The 19,798-nt window shown below is 25.9% G+C and overlaps 1 protein-coding gene across 1 annotated transcript in view; it reads left to right on the forward strand.

Moving 5' to 3' along the window:
- The window catches only part of LOC145832234 (insulin gene enhancer protein ISL-1-like), a 46,878-nt gene that overhangs the window by 11,186 nt on the left and 15,894 nt on the right, over positions 1–19,798 (forward strand). Inside the window, exons 5-7 of the mRNA XM_082939555.1 lie at positions 5,195–5,269; positions 6,196–6,325; positions 6,438–6,593. Coding sequence (XP_082795681.1) covers positions 5,195–5,269; positions 6,196–6,325; positions 6,438–6,593 — 361 coding nt within the window. The remainder of the gene's footprint in view (positions 1–5,194; positions 5,270–6,195; positions 6,326–6,437; positions 6,594–19,798) is intronic.

A 19,798-nucleotide genomic window follows, 5' to 3' on the forward strand; every position in this document is an offset into this window, starting at 1 on the left:
TGACTTGTTTGATTCAAAAAATGATGGCAGTTTATAGCTAAGTGTTTAACTGTTTTTTTAAATATGACAACAAATATTTATTAATTAAAGACTGTTTGCTTTAAGATATTGTATAGTTATTTTTTTGTTACATTATATTCTGTAGATTGTTATCATACACATGTGCAAAGCAACACTGTTTTTTTAAACATGTTGTTTAACCAAAAACCTGATTTAAACTTATAGATTTAATAAAATAAATTGCATTACAAACTTCCAAAATTGACTTTAAATACTTATTTTATGTTCTCACATTCGTAATAACTTTCTAGTTAGCAATCATACACTCATTAATTGAATAATATCAGCCTATTCTATATTTTCTATTGCAATTTCACACCGATTAAAGCCGACCCCTGACCCTTGATAAACTTACTGCTTGTAGTTAAGACAGCAGCAGATTGCTTTCGAATGTTATTGCCAAATTTCACGCCTATCGTGCCACCCATTAAGACTCAACAACAGAGTCTTATGACGTCATAATCCAATGCATTTCGCACAGCTGCAGTTTGTAAGAGCTAGCCTTATAATGCTTTTATCTTTAAACTGCTGACCGTCTACGCTGAACGTCTAAACAGATTGAGGTTGATTGTTAAAATGGGTTTTAAATTTTAAACTATATTGGCTAGAAAATAATTAAAGGTTTAGAAGTAAAACCAAATACACAGAAAAAGCACTAAATTTTACATTTTAAATTAATATTTGTTAAAGTTATTTATTGAAACAGTTTGTGTAAAATTCTAAAAGCGCATAAACATTATCACTATAAATAAAAACAGTATTTTTTATGGAAAACTTTAAGTGTATTATATTAACTCTTTCCGTTTATATTTTTACAATTTATCACTATAACTTTTTAACAAAATATTTTTTTTCTGATTGAAAAGCTTAGAAAAAGTTTTATACTTTATCTTATGTAACTTAAAAGTTAATATAAAAATCAACTCAATCATTGTTATGTTTGTTGTTTTCATTTAAAAAAGTTTAATTATAAAGGAATGTAACTTTTACTAACATGATACAGACTTTGAACCTTTTAACACTCTCATATATTAAAATTTTTATAAGCATAAAACTTATTAATAAAAGATTTTTGGCCTTAATTCGTTAAATGTAAAGTTAATAAATTTTACGAGGTAAACTAATTATAAAAGAGAAATTCAAAAATACTTCATTTGGTGTGTCCGAAAATTTTTTACTTTAAAATCTCTATTTAATGATGTGATTATGATAAACGTCATCCATTTGCGTTGCCCTGACGATGGTTGCCATATGTTCAAGACGCTCCTTTGGGAAGTTGTTGCCATGGAAGCGTTGTGCCACAAATTTAACTACTCGCTCATCATGTTCGTTTTCATATAGGTAAAAAAAACCGAAGTTTTTTTATCTTTTTGAAAAAAGTATTTTTGTTATCAATTACTTTTAAGTTTATATTTGAAAGATAACTTATAGATAAGTTCTACATATTTTAAAATTCAAGCTGTTTATTCAAAAACAATGTACAGCTTATTTCTGTTTGGTTTTTACTTGTGCAAGACTAAAATGCAGCGAAATCTTTTTATTTGTTTTAATACAATTAGTACATTTATAAATCTAGTTTATCTTTTCTGTAGACCAACCTGAAAATAACACTTCATTCGCTAAAAGTATTTACGTCAAATATTTTAAGTAGTAAATAAACAGTTGAAAATTAGTATGAAAATATAACAAAAGTGTAAATATTCAAAACACTATAAGTTGAAGTAAGGCTGTAAATTAAGTAGCCTTTCAGCCTATCTGACTCAGATCATAATCTGTTTTAACCGGTGGCGTCGCGTGGTATTTTTCATAGGTGGTTCAGAAAAAAATTCGGATTTTCCGGTGATCGATTTGCCCTACTCGAGTTGCCGCGGCTCGAGTCACTCCTGCTGTGCTTAGCTTTGTTTTCATTTTTTGTTAACAACAGCTTGTGGAATGATACTTAAGCCTGTACTTTTTTAGGCAATTTTCAACTTAGCTTACTTACCGCAAGATATTGATTTTGCGGTAGGTCCTAAAGATTTTTCATTTTAGTTCATTTGCTAAGAGTTTGCGGCAGTGAAGTGAGCAAAATAATCGTTTTCTAAATTTGAGTTTTATAAGAGATTTTGTTCTAAAAAATAATGAAAACGTTAAAGATACTTATTTTTTATTTTACAAAATTTTAAGATGGTGCAATTGCGGCAGTGCAACACCCCACGCGACGCCCTTGGTTTTAACTATAAATTTATTAATACCTTCACAAAATAAAAATAAAAAACAAAGCTACGGAAGCAGCTCATTTATTTTTAATCATCTTGGGTTTGGAAGCACGTGGAAACTTAAAAATACAAGTTGTTACGTCACAAAGGTCAGAGAAAGGACAGAGACGCCAAACCGCTCTTTTTTTGTTGTTGGCGCCGCAATGCAGGGACGAGGTTTCTGCTTTTTATGAGTTCATCGATTAATGTAGAACATCTGAGATGCGGAATCTCTACTTGTTATTATTCCGTGGATTAAACTTGTGGATAACAAGGTTTGACATATACACTTTTTTCTCCAACAAACCAGTTTGTCCGGTGGAAATAAACATGGAGGTTTAAAAAAAACTAACATAATAAAGAGAACAATTTTTTTTTCATGCAAATATTTGAGCAGGTGATCAATTGTTAACTTTATCTAATCACGCGCGATCTGCTTGTGTTTTAAAAGTATGTAAAAAAGTTAAGTTTATTGACAAAAAAAAAAACACAGTACAGGGTTCGTGCGCGTCAGGCTAAATCAGGCTAAGTCAGGCTAAATCAGTTTTTTTATTTTAAAGTTTGATAATCTCAGTTTTTCTCAGTTCAAATGCTTGAAAATTTTTGATTAGAAAAATTGATAAATCTTTAGATTAATCTTTGAGCTTAGTTAGTTGCACTGTTTTAATTTCTAATTTAAAGGCACTATACCAAATACTTTTTAGTTAAAACTCTTAGCAGTTTATTCATTTGTTTTACTGTTTGTTTAAAGTTATAAGATATATTCACAACACTAAAACTTAGCTTTAAGATATAAGTACTAGGTTTTGTGGGATTACAAATTTTAGGTATAATTAATTTTTCTTTACAAGAACGAAACATTAAGGGTTTTTTTTTTATTTAAGTGTAAGCTTTTTAAATCCGATACGACGTCAACAATCACTGTATTTATTTAGATTTTAGGATCTATAATTATGTATCACTTTAAGTATTAGTCAAAATACTATAATAAACATTTTTGCTTATTTTAATACTTAATACTCGTGTAAGCGTTTCATTTAAAATTTTAATAAAACACGACAATGCACGGGGTATAAGGGGGTCAAATCACCTTTTTTACAATTTAGTCTTATTTTATTGAGTTTTAATTAAGTTATGAGTTGCTTTTTGCAGATTTTTAATGCTCAAAATATTTTTGAGATAAAGCTTGTTGAAGTCAGAGACTATAATAGTAGTAATCAAGTAGTTACCAATACCTAAATTGACTTCTAAAGGGGATTTTCCTTACTTTGAAAAAATGTCAGGCTAAATTGTTCTCAGTCAGGCTAAATAAAAAAAAATTCGCGCACGAACCCTGACAGTAGTAAAACTAAAAAAAGACTTATTTAAAATACAAACAAGTTTCAGTAATTTTTTGTAGATCTGATCAACAGTATTACTAAAAAAATCTAAGTCTACTATTACCATAAGTAGCATATCAGCTTATTTGTCTTGAACTTTGACAACAATAAATATCTCATACCAGTCTGATTTTAATTTAGATTTATGAACGAAGGCATGTTTTTGTCGTTTTTAGTTGTTTAATTGTGTGCTTGAAAGCTAAATGAAAAGTTTTAATAGTCTTAGAATTTAAGTTTAAGTAAAAGCACATGTGACAGTTATTAATGTGTAAAATAAAATAATATTATTGAAACTACATAAGACATAAGTTTATTGAAATTCTAAAGAGTTACTACACATTTAAATTGTAAATGAGTTTAAACTATTATTATTTCTTTTTTCTCGACAACACTTTTTATAAAATATTTGTTTATAGAAACAAATTATTTTTAAAAAATCATTGTGAAAATACCTTTTTGTGGTAAACGTTTTTTTTTTCAACTGAGTTGCTCAAAATTTACAACTAAAAAAGAATGCACAATTTTTTTCTAAAATACTTGACCAAGTGACAGCTTGTGATTTATTTATAAAATTAACATCATCAGAAACGCATTAAATATTTAGCAAACTACTTCAGAGAGCTTTTACGATGGTAGTCACAGAAGTACAACACACATTAATTTATTTTATTAAACAAATTTAATTTTGCCACTTGCATTTCCCTGTTGCAAGATTATGGCGTAATTTGCTGTTGAATTTTTTAATTGGATTTACAATTTAAACTAGTCTGTGAAAATATAAACAAATGTTCACGATGATTTAAAGTGTTATTTAGGTTTTCATATTTATTTGTTTTAAAATATACGTTTTTATTTGAACTTATATTGTAAAAATATTTATAACAAATTATTCTTACGAACACAATTTTACACATTGCTATAGTTTTATTACTCTTTTTATGTTTTGATAATACTAGTGATTTAAAATAAAACAGTCAAACATATGTGTAGACAAAAAAGCGCGTTATAAATTAATATAAAGCTAGATGTGTATAAGTACAGTTATAATTAAATTCTGTAATCCACATCAAGCCCGCGTTGTAACGCCAAAGTGACGTCATAATTGGAAGTGTGCTGCGTGTCTCTGATAGCAAATCAGCAAAACCAACTTTCGATCAAAAGAAGATACTTTTTCTTGTATCGATTTAAAAAGTCGTTCATCGATTATTCATTGGTGCGCGGTAGTAAAATGAAATAAACATTGCACAAGTTTTGATTCAGCTAGTTGTAAGAAAAGGGACAGGCCTTAATACTCACCACTTGTAAAGTGTTCTAGTTAGAAGTAAAACTGTATTTTAAAGTGAAAAAATGTGGGAGAAAAAAACATTATATTTTTTCAAAACGCTATACTTGTTTTAGAACGAAGTTTCCAACTCAAATGACGGACCTAACACGTCAGATCAATCGGTAAACAGTCCAAGGAATGATTCAAACCAGTCCATTGACCAGTCGAGGGGTTACCACCATCATCAGAAGCAGCAGCAGCCGGCTTGGAAGGCGCTGAGTGATTTTGCACTGCAGAGCGAGATAGAAAAACCGCCGTTTCAGCAGCTGGTTCGTTGGTATTTTGTTTTCTATAACAACTTATCAAATACTAAAAATATTCATTTTACCACTTTCTCAATATACGTAAAAATTTAAATCTGACATAAAAAATTTTGAATAAATGAAATATAAAAACCTAAACTTTTTAAAAACGACAACATTTTTAACAAATTTAATTGTACTAAACTGTTATAAGTGCTTCTAATAAATGGCTTACCTAGCTTTGCTACGAAAACTGATTTTTTTAAGAACTTTTTCACATGTAGCAAAAATACAAGGTTTTATTTTTCGTTTAACTGTTGTACGAAGTGTTTTACTTAAAGATTGTAAAGTTTGATGTAACTCTTTTTTTTTTATTAAGTCAAACACATTGTTTTGTACTTTTAAAATATAAATATTTAAACTAATCCTGCTAAAAATTTGATAACTATTCCTTTGACTTATTAGTTTCAAAAACTAGGAAAAATCATAAAAGTTGTAAACCTATAAGGACTGTAGAATATTAAATTAAATAGTTTATTTGTTTAGAAAAAAAACCACTAAACTTACGAATTAGATAATTAAATAGCGGGAATTATCTACAATTTTGTTTGTTGAAGTGACTTCGTTAAAATTCGTAAAATGATGTTTGAACCGTTGATTGTAAAAAATAAACTTTTTTTTGTTTAAGTTTACCTTTCAATTTTACAACAGTAGTTTGAAAGCCAAAATCTAAACAAATGTAAAGTAGTTAAATTAAAACCTAAAAACGATTTTTTAGCTTCATTAAACTTTTTTTCTAAACTCTGTGTTTGTTCAAAGTTATTATTAATAAGAATCTGTATGTATACCTTGTTAAAGTAAGTTTTAAAAGAAGTACAAAGTGAGTGAATTACATTATTATATTAATAATCAAAATATTACAAACAAAAAAAATCGAAATGTTTCTTCTGTAGGCAAGCAACTTCTCGGATCAGGCTCCTTCTTCAATGTCTGATTGCTCGGAGGTTTGCAGCATCCCCTCCGTATCCTCCCAAAGTTACTCCATAACTTCCTGCGCTACTCCACCACATCTCGTCACAGAAAGTAAGCTCGTTTGCATTTCCTAGTACAATTTTTTTTCTTAGTTTAAAAGTTTATATTTAAACAAATTATTAACCAAATAGAGTCAAAGATTTTATTTGCCGTCTGAACAAAGACATTGAAAGAACGTTGCGATCGAACAGTTCGATGAAGACGAGACTCAATAAGTTCAATAAGCTGAAGGCGCACGTTCAGATGTTCTCATACTGGAAATTCACTAAGCTGGAGCAGGTGCTCAAAAGGGAAACCACCAAAATCAAAACTAATTCAAGTTTAAACACAACTAAAGACTATTAAGGATTTGCCGTGACCACTTTATGGAACCAAAATAAAATAAAAAATTCAAACCCCTGGTGAAGGTAGGGCCGCTGGCTATTCTGGGCGAGAAAGTTCAGGAAAACAACTTCCAGGTTTAAATATAAAAAATACAATTTAGTCGTATTTCAATTTTATTTAAGTTAAATTTTAAATGAGATATTTTGACAATTTGCTTAATTAGTTGACTTCAAAATTAATTAGATACTTAATATGTTTCTTTTTTTAACAGAAAGTCAAAATGAGACTTGGCAAGACAAACCAAAGGATATGGTAAAATTTTATTTTGCTGGTCGACTGTAATTCAGGAACCTTATGTTGACTTTCATGAAGTCTCTGAATTTAAAACTCCAAATGTCACCAGAAACATTTGAAAATCAACTCTATGTTCAAAAAAAATTTGTTATTAATCAATTTTATTTGAACTTGTTGTCTATATTCTACTACTTGAGACTTAAACAAATGCTAAAGCTAAACTAAAAAAACCTATATACTTAAAAATTGACAAACTTTTTGAAATTAGGTAAGTTTTATGACATCACCTTATAGTTTTAAATTTTCCTCAATACAAAAATACTTTAAACTTTAATGTATAAAACTTTGATACATTAATATTCATCGTTTTGTTAAAATGTTTGTGATAATTTTATGCCTTTAGAAAAGCATTTAAAAATATTTAGTCCAATGACCTAGTGTACGAAAAACCTTTCGGTTATCGAGTCATACACTACTTAGATACAGTTTAACGTCTTACCCAGGCCTAGATTAAATTTAAACTTCTGTTATAAAGCAGTAACTTTTTTTTTAAATTTTAGTATTTAAGTTTACGTAGAGAATTTTAAGTTAAAGCTTATATATAAAATATAGTTGTTGATGCTTTTTGTATCTAAAAAATTTTCAATTAAATTTAGTGCTGTTAATTTTCTTAATTTTCTCAAGATATTTACTCATAAAAATTCAACTATTAATGTTTTAGCACTAATATGTACTTTGTCCATACATACATACACTGAGTACAAAAAACAAAATACAATGACTAAAACAGTTTAGCGTATTAGTTTTATTATCTATCTAATCCTTTTTTTCTGGTTTATGTAAAGATATATTTTATCAAAATTAAAGTAGTTTGTAAACCGAACTAGCATTAATGACGAAAATAAAAATAAAGTTATTTAAAAATGTTGTATTATATATGATTTTAAGAACGATATTTAAACTTTAAAATATGTTAGTTGTATTATGAAAATAATAAATTTATTTTCCGAATTTTAAATTAATACCTTACATTTTTAAGGTTTTGTTTAATTTAAAATATTTATTATAGCTTAAAAATCATTAAGTCTCTTTTTTTATACATTTTTTTTTTAAACATTACTCTTTTTTTATACAAAAATATAGCAAAGATGAAAAATAAATTGTATTTAGTTGTTATTCTATTATTATTATTTTACATAAAACGCTAAAAAAAGTTAAAAACTTGAAGTTGACTATAAAACAAACCACTTATCTATAATCTTATAGTTGTTCTATTATTTGCCGCATAACTTCGCTAATCGATATCAAAAGTGCGATGATATACAGCAGGTGCGAAGAACTGTTGCAGGTTCAATTTTTGGTCTTAAACTTATTTTTGTTATTTTTTGTTTGACGTTGGACTCAGACATCAAAACCTGAGCTACTTAAACAGAAGAAACAAAAATAAAAAAAGAAGTCATATGTGTATTTACAAATAAAAACGTAATTGAATTACATATAATTAAAAAACTAAAATAATAACAAAACTTACGTTAAGTTTGATTTTCACAGAATTAAAAACTTCCACAAAGAAAGAGCATGCAAATGTAAAGTATATAAATCATTATAAAGATCAAGACTAAAAATATATCAGACTTAGTTAAACAAGTTTTAGATTAATTGTTGAACATTTACTCATAATAGAAAAACCAAAAAAAAAAGTTAAAAGCTTCAAATTTAAAGCATACAACATTCTACTTATCTCAAAAAACAATGTTTTTTAGTCCGATGAACAAAAAGTATTATTTTGGTATTTTTCGTGTTTTACTATCAAAAAATATTCTAAAAGCTTTATACAGCTGTTTAACCATTAATCTTATTAATGTTGGCTAGTAAGTTAAAAAAAGCTTTTTCATAAAGGTCACTTTAAGTTCTTTTATTAATGAAAGTATAACTGTTAGTTTATAATATGTAGTTATAAAAGAATATATGCAAAAGCGTAAATTTTAAGATAAAATAATATACATATTTTAATATGTAAACCAATAATGAGCTGATTTGAAATTTATAACTAAATGTACTTAAAAAATGATTTATATAAAGTTAGGTTATTGCGTGTTATAGACTTATACAACAATTTAAATCGTTTTATTTTCATGTTAATCATCTACTCTAGACCCTACCTTTTAAACTTTTGATCACTTCATACTGGTGGTAAGTATATTGAACAGCTAGATTCTAGACTCACAAAAATTCTAAATACACTTTAGCTTTTATTGTTATAAAAAACAAAAATGAGTCCCAATGTAGTTTCATTTATCGAAACATGTCTTCAACTGATTTACATAAATTGAACATTAACAGTTTTAAAACCATCAAAGTGCTAGAGAATTGATAATAGTGTAAAGCATAAAACTAACCACAAATACAACAGTTATAAATTTTTGTAAGAACTTTAACTTTTTTAATGTTTGAAAGAAATTTCACAGTTTTAGTAACAAAAATTTGAACCTACAATGCTTTTTTAAAGAAAATTTAATCAGATTATTATAGCTTAATCACGCATCATACTGATATATTTTCACATATATATTAAATATTAAGTGTTGGTTGGTTTTGTTGTAATAAACTATCGCAACGTACATTATATTCATATCAGTTTAGTTATAAGTTAAAGTATTTAAATTTTTAATTGTTAGATTTCAATAAATAACCAGGAAAAAGTGAGATTGTTAAACATCAAGTTATTTAAACAAACTTTTGTAAACGTTTTGCACTTTAAACAGATGTCGATTATTTCAAAACATATGTAGCTTATCCTACTCCAAGCTGATTTTATGAGCAAAAAATCAAAAAAAACAAAACTTAAGTCAGTTATTTTGCTAACTTAATTTTTAAAACAGATTTGTTTTAACTCTGACAAACTTTAGTATCATCTTACTTCTACTTTTTTATAAAATAATTTTAATTTAAACATATACCAACAAGTCTGATAATAATAACGTAGGAGTTCAAAAATAAAAAGTAACCAAAAATAAACACTGTTATTAGAACTTTTTAAATATTTCTAGACCTTTTGAAACTAGTTTTTACCGTAAAACAAAACGATTTTTCATAATGTACAAAAATATTAATTCGAACTTTAAAGTTCTATCTTTGTAAGTTAATCACAAGTTGATATAGTTTATTGAACGACAAAAAAGATGCCCAAAATATTTAGTCTGAAGAAATGGTGCTTAAAGAACCTTTCGGTTATCGAGTCGCAAACCACGGATACCTTATAACGTCCTGTCAAGGACATGTATATTAATATATTACTTAAAAAATTGTTATACTACTCAAAATTTAAAATATGATAAAATGAAACTTTTTTGGCAAAAAACATTTTAATTTGTTTTAAAAGCAACTTACAAAATAAGCTTTTTAACAATTTTTACATGTATATACGTAAAACAGACGGTTTTGGTCTAAAATACAGACTTGAGACAGCATAAAAGTGAATAAATAAACAAATAGTTGTTTATCAAATAAGAAACATAAAATTGAAGCTTTTTCTTATTCTTTTCTTGCAATTATCAAAGTTTAAACTACTAACAAAAGTTTTTTTTATGTATGAATATTCTATCAAACTTTTAGCATTTAGCGTATTATTAAACAAACTAAATTGTAGACATAAACAAACAGTGCTTGGCATATTGTTTACTTTTAGCTTTGAAAAAGTTTTCCGATATTCATATTTAAAATGAATATTTCCTTATTTTTAATAAAAACATAACTCTTTTGATAAATATTTGAAATATCTAAAAAATTAAATAAACTAAAAAAAAATTATTTATACTTTCAAAAAGGCGTAGTAGTAAAACTATAATTCTGCTTTGTTAATTGTAGTTTGAATCTCAAGGTTACTTATACTTAATTAAATAAGTTAATTAAACTGCATTTTTAGGTTAAAAAATTAATTTAATTAATTAGCATTTATAATTAGTTTTTCGTTTTTTAAATAATAAAAAAAACTATAATACTTTATTACACTCACTACTCAACTCACTACTTTTAAATAGATATAATTAAAAAATTGATCACCTAACCAAAATAAATACGTAAGCTTAGTATTTTTTTGTATTATTTCATTTTCAATTTTACAACGTTAGAATGAAAACAGCTCTATAGCTATAAGAACAAAGTTTTAAAGTTGAACAATGTTTCAAATGCTTACTTGAAAAATAAATAAATCAAGTTGTTATGGCTTCATCGCGCATCAGCTTTAAAAATATTTAAGAGTTTATTATATTTGACTTTTTGTGTATGCTTGGTATGGGCAATACAAAATACCTCATCATTATTATATATGTGTTGTAATTTCTATCGTACAACAACATTAATTACCGTTAAAATGTTTTAATATATTATAATAAGTGTAGAGTGATAAATAGGTTTATGCATAAATCAGTAAACTAACGGTTTCTGATTTAAATTTTTTAGCATAAATTTCTTCTATTACATAGTAAAAAGAGTATAAGTACATATTTAACATCTAAAACCCCTGTAGAAAATTATTACTTAATAAATTTTTTTACAAAAAAATAAATTTGCATTAAACGTAAATAGTTACTATTATTTATATAAGTTTTAAACGTAATTTTTATTTTTTGAAAGTCAAACAACCAGTTTATTATTTAAGTTTTTTATAGAAAAAAAGAGTTAGATAGTACTTCATTAGCACACCTGTGTATTTTAGTATGATTATTCAACATTTTCAGGCCAAAACGTTCTTTAATTACCTTCCTATAAAGCAAAATTTTCTTTAAAAGAGTTATTAAGTCGTTTGCTCGTTAAAGTTAGCAAAAATTGTGTCATTATTGAATTTTTCGTTTGTAATGCTTAAACAACGTTTTCAAAATATAATTTTAGTTGGAATATTTTGAAATTCATTAGCATTTTTTTAAATTTTTTAGAAAATAAAGTTTCTTTTTGATGAGTTTAAAGTTAAAATAAAGTATTTGAAAACCTATCAAGATTGCCTTTTATTATAATGTAAAATAAATAAAAGCTTTTGTCCGAAAGTAGTATAAAGAAAGTTATATGTTGGAATATTATTCAGAACTTTTTAGTTTTGCTCTTTTGTACATAGCAGAAATGTTTTAAAGTTTATATTCAACTATAAAAAAATTTACAATTAAAATCATAACTAATTTACTATATATATTACTTAAATTTCAGGGAGTAATTAGTTATAAAATATCATTATTTAAATTAAATGGCTATAAACGAAAAAGATCAAAATATATTAGAAATAATCGCCTTGCTAAAAGCGAGCGTCTTGAAGGAATACAAAAGTAACAACAAATCCTGTTGGGCTGAAGTTTACACAGAAGAAGCAGAAGCTGCCAAAAACCTCTTAACATTGACCGCCAGTTTTTACAACATGTTTGTTTTGAATGAAGTAAATGTTTAATAGGCGGTCGGTGTTTGTAATCTGCTTTTTTTTCTAATAATATAGGTTCCAATTTATGATTAAAAGTTTTACAAAAAAATCAGTGCTCACCAATAAGTACTTGAACTAATAATACTAAGCTCTTTGTTATAAAATTTTTATAAAGTTTTATGCTTATAACTACTGTGATGTTTTGAACTTTATCACTTCTTAATTTGAATATTTATTCGCTTTTTATTTGCTATTTATTCGCTTTTTACGCCAAATACTTAAATTTTTTATACATTTAAGTGGAAGCGAATTTGTAAAATTAAAATTTGACCGCATCTTACCTTTTAGCCAGTTTAATTTTGTTTCCATAGTAACGAGCTTGTAGTCAACTGCCAAACATGCCCGCTTACAGTGGCACCCAATCATAAAGTACTACCAAAGGTTAATTGTCTCCAATATAAAACGAATAACCACTATTCTCCGGCAAATAATAAAATTACCTTTACTGCTACATATAATAAACAATTGAAAATGTTTTGTTTAGTCACTCAAAATGTTGAACAAAACGCTTAAAAATTAATCATAATTAAATACACCGTTTGACTCTAAATTTATTTTGATATTTCTATTTGAAATTTAAACTGAAATATTAAGATTACTAAAAGGTCAAACTAAAAATATTAAAATATGATTTTTAATAGTTTAATATTATAAGTATAAGTACAGTGTCTTTGTTACCTATTCACTACTTAGACTTTTAATAATTTTTATAAGACTAAATTAGCTTTTTACAAGACAGCGAATGAGACCAGAAATACCACAATTTTTTTGGATTCAGTAATTATCAGCCCGCAAAACGCGCAAACAGGTACACTAATGCACTTGATTACTTTCGAGTCGTTGTTGCTTGGTGATATGTTGCTAAGCAACCGCGATGCTAGCTAATTTCCATGCTTACTAGCACTTGTGGCTGTTACCATGAAATTTTGCTTGTCCGGTCAATTTCTAATGAAACTATTTTTCACTTTTAAAAACCTCAATAATGCTTTGTTGGTTTATTAATTATTTATGATATCATCCTATTGTATTTTGTTTTGTACGCAGAAATATGATTCTAAATATTCTGTCAAAAACTAGATTTCTGCAAGAATTCAATTTTTAAATAAGTTGTTTTTGTTTTATTGAAATGCAACGTAAAATTTTAGCTACTTTTGTAAAATGATTACTTTAACTTTATGCTAATTTAATATGATAAACTACAAATGTATAAACTTTGTTATACGTATGGTATTTTCGAATTAATCTTATTAAAAAAGTGACCTATTTAGCAAGAAAGTTAATATTCTTTTTATATAACATAAACAATAGTAACACAGCTACATTCATCTCAAGTAAATCAAAAAGTTACTTAAAAAAAAATTAAAATCAGTTGTTACAGATAAAATTTAAACAGCTATAAAGAAAGATGTTTAGAGAACTTGTAGTCGGATAATTAAGTATTTTTCAATAAAACCTTGAGTATAAGTGTGGTTAATTAATTTTTGATTATATTTAAAAATATCCTGTTCGTACAAATAAAAAAATATCACCCATAAATTATCTTCAGGTTTTGTCTTTTTCTTATTCCTATCTTATTCTAAAAACCTTGTATATTTTTATTGATCTATAAACTGAGAAAAATGTGTTTTTAAAATAAGTAGTTTATAGGCTATCAATTTGTTATTAAACGATAAAAAATCTGTAAGTAAAGTCTAAAGTTTTTAAAATTTTATTAATAATCACAATATAATAAAATAAAGATAAACAAGTGTGGCAACAAATGTTAAACCATTAAAAGAAATTTAACAAACTTTCTTTTAATAATAACTATAAGCAACATTTTTTAAAGTTTAACGTTTTAGAGCATTTTGTTTTAAATACAACAATAAAACAAGTGATAAAATTTTTAAGTACAATAAAAACAACTACAACTATTAAAAGAAAAATTCACAAAACTTTTATCCAACCAATTTGCTTAAATGTTGTCACTTGCATCTGGTGCAGTTTTCGGTCTGTGACGCCACATTGAAGAGAAATTTGTGTTCTTTTGTCTTACATTTGTGATTATGAAAATACTTGTTTGTACAATCGTTTCAAGTGGTAGTTTGTTGGTTTTGTTTCACCCTCCCTTGCCCTTGTACCTTCAACCACGAATAAACCGTCTGAAAGTTTTCTTAACAAAATTCTGTTCATCGTGCAAAAAAAATCAGTCTGTGGAGCATCACGGCAGCAAAGTCTAGAGAACTGATAAAAAATTCTAAAATCAATGTCCGGTAGCAATGTTGTTTGTTTGAGAAAGAGTTTTATTGACTTTGAGGTTTTTACTTTTCTTTATCTAAACGAGAAAGCAAAAATGCAAATTACAATTGTGATTTATTTTTGTTATATATTTGCTATTAACAACAGTTATGCAGGCTAAAAAATAAACATACTATTCGAGTAAAAAAGTTTTGTATGTTTTTATATTGCTCTAGGGGTTTTGCTTGATTTATAATCAGAAAGTGTTTTTATAAAGATTTTGTAAAAAAATAACTTAAAAATTCTAAATAACTGTTCTATATATGAAACTTAATAGAAATATTTTTTTCAATTACTGCTAAAAATACATGGTTCAATAAAAATACGCATGTTTTTAATGTTACTTTTAAAGTTTAATTATGTGTTTGAATGCGTAGTAGTTCGTTTTTTGTTTATAAGGACGTTTTACTTTACTGTACTATATAATAGTTGAAACATACTGAAGATGTTAAATTTTACTGTAACTGCTGAAAAAAGCTTAAAACTTTTATGTACTCTAAATTTATGTACTACCACTTATGATTCTATTTTGCAGAAAAAAGTTATAGCTTGTTTTTCATATTAAACATTAAACATATTTAAAAAGCATATGTTGCTGGTAAAGTCTTTATTGAATGTTTTATATCTCAAAGCTCCTCTTATAAACAAAATTTGATGTTTTGCTAAAGGCAAAAAAGTTAGATATGTTTAACTAAAGTTGTAACATATTCATTAAGCACTAACATATACTCACACTTTTAGTTTATAAACATAGTTTATACTGGATAAATGCTTTTTGAGTTAAAATATAAGCATCAAAAAGAAAAAAATACAAATATATTTTATTTTAAACAAAACGAAATTGTAAATTTTTACAATTTTACTTATTAAATTTGCTCCCGAAGTTCACTACTATCGATTAAGGCGGTAAGTTAATTTAAAATAATAAGTTTTTTTGTCGCGCAAACATTCGGCAGAAATATATCCTCGAAAATATTTAAAATGTTATTTCTTTTCTTTCAAAGTCGGTTCCGAATAAGGGTTTATTTTTATTCGTTTCTACGAAAGCTTTCTGCGCTGACAACAAAATAAAACATTTTATAAAACCTGAAAAATAAATTATATTTCAAAGTCGTCTGTATAGCGCATTCGACTGCAACCGAACGAAGATTACTTTCGCAGAAATAAGATAAAAAAGTCTTTAAACAGTTTCAGTTTGAAATTGCCATCTCGCTTTGATGGCAGTTTATCGTGAAAATGTTACAGTATCAATTTTCTGATCGAAAATGTGAAGCAATTGTCAACGAAAGCATCTGTTGTGGTATCAATCATGTGAGATTTTTTTTTTTCCATTTCCAGAAAAACATTAAAATTACCAGCTGTCACTACAAAGGCAAACTTTTAAAACTTATTTGACCGTAAAAACTTTTCTCGCTACTCGTTTTTTTTGTTTTTCAAAAGTACAAATGGTTTATTCATTGCGCAATTGCGGCCAATCGTAAATTACGTTTTATGTGAAACCTGTTCATTAAATTTTATTTTGTAAAGTTGTCACTCTTAAACTTATTTCATAAACCAAATAGATCATCAATCATTTTTTCAGTAGCTCAATTACAATTTTTTAGTCTCATACACAAACACATCAACAAATAATTTGACGAAAGTCCTTCACGTTCGCGGTTTATCTTATCACTTGCTGATCGCTCAGCTTTTCTGACGAGGCACGATCAGCAGTCACGAAGTTTTGACGATCAACTGTGAAGAAGCGACAGCTACTTTAGAAGCTGAAAACATAAAAAAGTAACTACACAAATGTATGAAATTCAAGTGTTTTTAGTTAATAATGCAAAACAGTTTAGTGAATTAATAACTTGACAATAATCCGCTGTAGTTTATAAAAATATAAAGTAAGTATAAATAGAAATAATTTTTTCATTTTTATTGTTAAAACTAAATGTTTGTAAAATACGATACAGAAATTGAAGCTCAAAATGTTATTTTTATTTTGTTCCAGTTCAAAAATAAAAAGTTTAATAGTTTTTAATTATTAAGTATTTTTCATTTATAGTATTTATTCACACTTTGTTTTTACATTTTCTGTTTGAAATATATTTTAATGATTCTTTTATAAATTATTACACTTATTTTAAAACAAGTTTATTTTCATTTTAAGATTTATTTACAAGACTTAAGAAAAAGTGGTTTTATAAATACTTAATAATACAAGTTTTTTACTGATAACTGTTAAGTATTTATTAGATTTCCATTGTTAAGATTAAAACTTTAAACATTTTTTGCTTTTAATTAGGTACATAACAGTTAAACAGCACTTTCTAAAGTTTTTTGGGACAGTTTAATATATATTTATCTATGTTTTTTCAGAAACTCACAGTGGAACAGAACACAAAATTATGAATAGTTTTTCACTGAAAAAAAAAAATTAACTAAGTAATAAACAAACGTAACAAATAATCAGTGTAAATCAATCATTAAGTTAAGCTAATATACTATCAAAGGAAACAAAATGGCTAATTTAAGTAAATAGGACACTTTGTAAACAAAATATTTTTGTTTGCACAATTTTGTTTTGGTTAAAAATATCAAGATTAAAAATTTATAACAAAGAAAGTTATTATAATGTTAAATTTATCTGAGGCATTTAAAAGAACGCAACTGTTCATAAGAGCAAGAAATTAAAATATTGAAAAATATCGACTACGGATTCCTACCTCGATATGTATGCACGTTGCAAAGATGAGTAATAAACGTCACAGTGGAGTCATGAAACATTCATGTCACCAGGAGCATGCTACAAGCGAGCAAGAGAAAACTCAATAGAAAAGACTCATTTTTGTCACATTTTTATAGCATTCTTCACACCTAGTTAGTAATTACTATAAGAGTATTTAGTTAACGGAATTTTACTGTCTAAGTGTAAAAGCTGTTCAATTTGTGAGTTATTTTAAATAAAGATTTTACAAATAACCTATAGATTAAAAAAGTAACTTGTAAAAAAATAATTATTTAAATTGGAGGAAACCTTATTGAAAACGGACTAATTTTGAGAATCTGTTAAAAATTTATAGTTTTGGCTTGCTTGTTAAACTTGTCTAACTAGACTATATTAAACTATTTTCAAATTTAAAAAGACGAATTTTCCTATTCTTTAATAAAAAAAGTAAAAATAGTTATTGAAATAGGATCGTTTGTAAAAAAACTACTATTATAGATTAAAATATTACAATGTTTCAGTCTACAATCTAAATATTTTTAAATTATAAACTTAATAAAAAAATTAATAGTTTTGAAACTTATTATAAATTACATAAATACTTATATTAATACTTGCCTTTTTAATAGTTTAAATATAAATTTGTTTGTGCTGTTTAAGAAATATTGTTTAATGTAAGATTATTCATAAACAGTTAAATTTAAACTATAACATAACTAGATTTAAAAAACATTTGTTTGGTTCTGATTTTTATTAGAAAGTGTATATACAAATAACTCATTTTGAAAGTTCGGAAGGTTTATTTATTGATTCCGAACATTGTCAGAACAAAGTTGATAAAAAAAGAAAAAAGTATATTAAAAGTTTAAGTTTTGTTATGTGTAATGATTTTTAAATATCTAGCTTATTTAAAAAAATATAACAGAATACATTTAATTTTCTTTAAATTTATTTTAGTACTTTCGTAGTAAGGCTCATCAGAAATTGTTTCTTACTAAATTGGACTGAAAACAAATTAAATAAAATCATACGGAAGTTTAAAGTTTTAAAATTTAAAATGACGTAAGTAATTTAAAGAAAATGAAATGTATTCTGTTATGTTTTTTAATAATTTATGGATCGGAAAAAAAGCTGTTCAAATATCTAGCTGAAAATATTTACGTCATAAAGAATCGAATGTAAAAATCCGTGTAAAGGTTTAAATTTGAATTGAGTTATATACTATATTATCTTGACTTCAAATTAATTTGATGCCCAAAATTTTCACCAATTTGAATAATTAAATAAATAATGGGAAAGCTTTTTAAACTTATATTATTAAAAAGCAGCATTTAATAATTTAACTAGTAAATTTTTTGAGAAGTATAAGTTCTAAATAAAAACGTTAGTGGAATTGATCCTTAAACAATAAAAGCAAATGGTTTACGAAAACATAATGATACAAATGCTTTTTAAAAATACAGTTATACAGTTATTTGAAAACACTTTAAATTTATATTAAAAGTTTGTTTCTATTTTTTCTAAACAAAAGTTAAACTGCATTTAAGGTAAAAGGAAACATGCGTTAAGTCATGAAACGTTTTTATAAATTTACTCAAGATCCAAACTTATACTTTAATAATCATTTATTTTGTTAACGTACTTATTTCATTAAAATAAGTTAACTTGATTTTAAACTATTAAGTGTTAATAAAACAAATTTAATGAGTCATTTTGACAAAAAATTGTTTATTTATCTGAAGTGTTTATTTATAAAGTAAAAACTATATATAAAGTATAAAGAAAAACTTAATTGTATTAAAAGCAGACATACTACGACTCCTTTTATAACGGTAAAGTTTTTGTTTGGATAAAACTTAAAGTTTGTTTGATCTAGATTTAATTTATTTTAAATTAAACCAAATTAAAGTTTACTAAGTTACAAAAGAAACTAAACTGTTTAAGTCAATAACTTTACTAAACAGTTTCTAAAGTTCTTGTTTCTCCATACATACACTATAAAGTTCCAAATAGTGCCACATATAAAAAGGATGTAGCTAGTGTAAAATAATAAAAGGAAAGCATAAGTATTTTGATAACTTTCACCAAACACTGTGTATGATGACCCATTGACAGTAAACATAAAAAAACAAAGCAAAAAAGGACTAACCATCATAAAGAAAGCAAACACAATTATAATTAAATTTTTAGCTAACTTTATTTCAGTTTTGTAGACTTTCTTCTGTTGTGTGTTCAAACGAATTAGTTTTGTTTTTAAGTTGTTATGACGCAACGCAAAAACTGTCAAAATACTCAAAAACAAAAGAAAAAATGTACCGAAACTTATTAAATAACTAACAAATGAAATTCCATCATCTCTACAGGGCTGAGGTATAGAAGCCAGGTAAAAGTAAAAACAGCTGTTTGATAATGTAAAAACTATTTTGTAAAACACTACAGAGAAAATAATTATCCA

This window comes from Thalia democratica, chromosome 3 (genome assembly GCF_965202585.1).
Source record: "Thalia democratica chromosome 3, ktThaDemo2.hap1.1, whole genome shotgun sequence".
NCBI lineage: Eukaryota > Metazoa > Chordata > Thaliacea > Salpida > Salpidae > Thalia > Thalia democratica.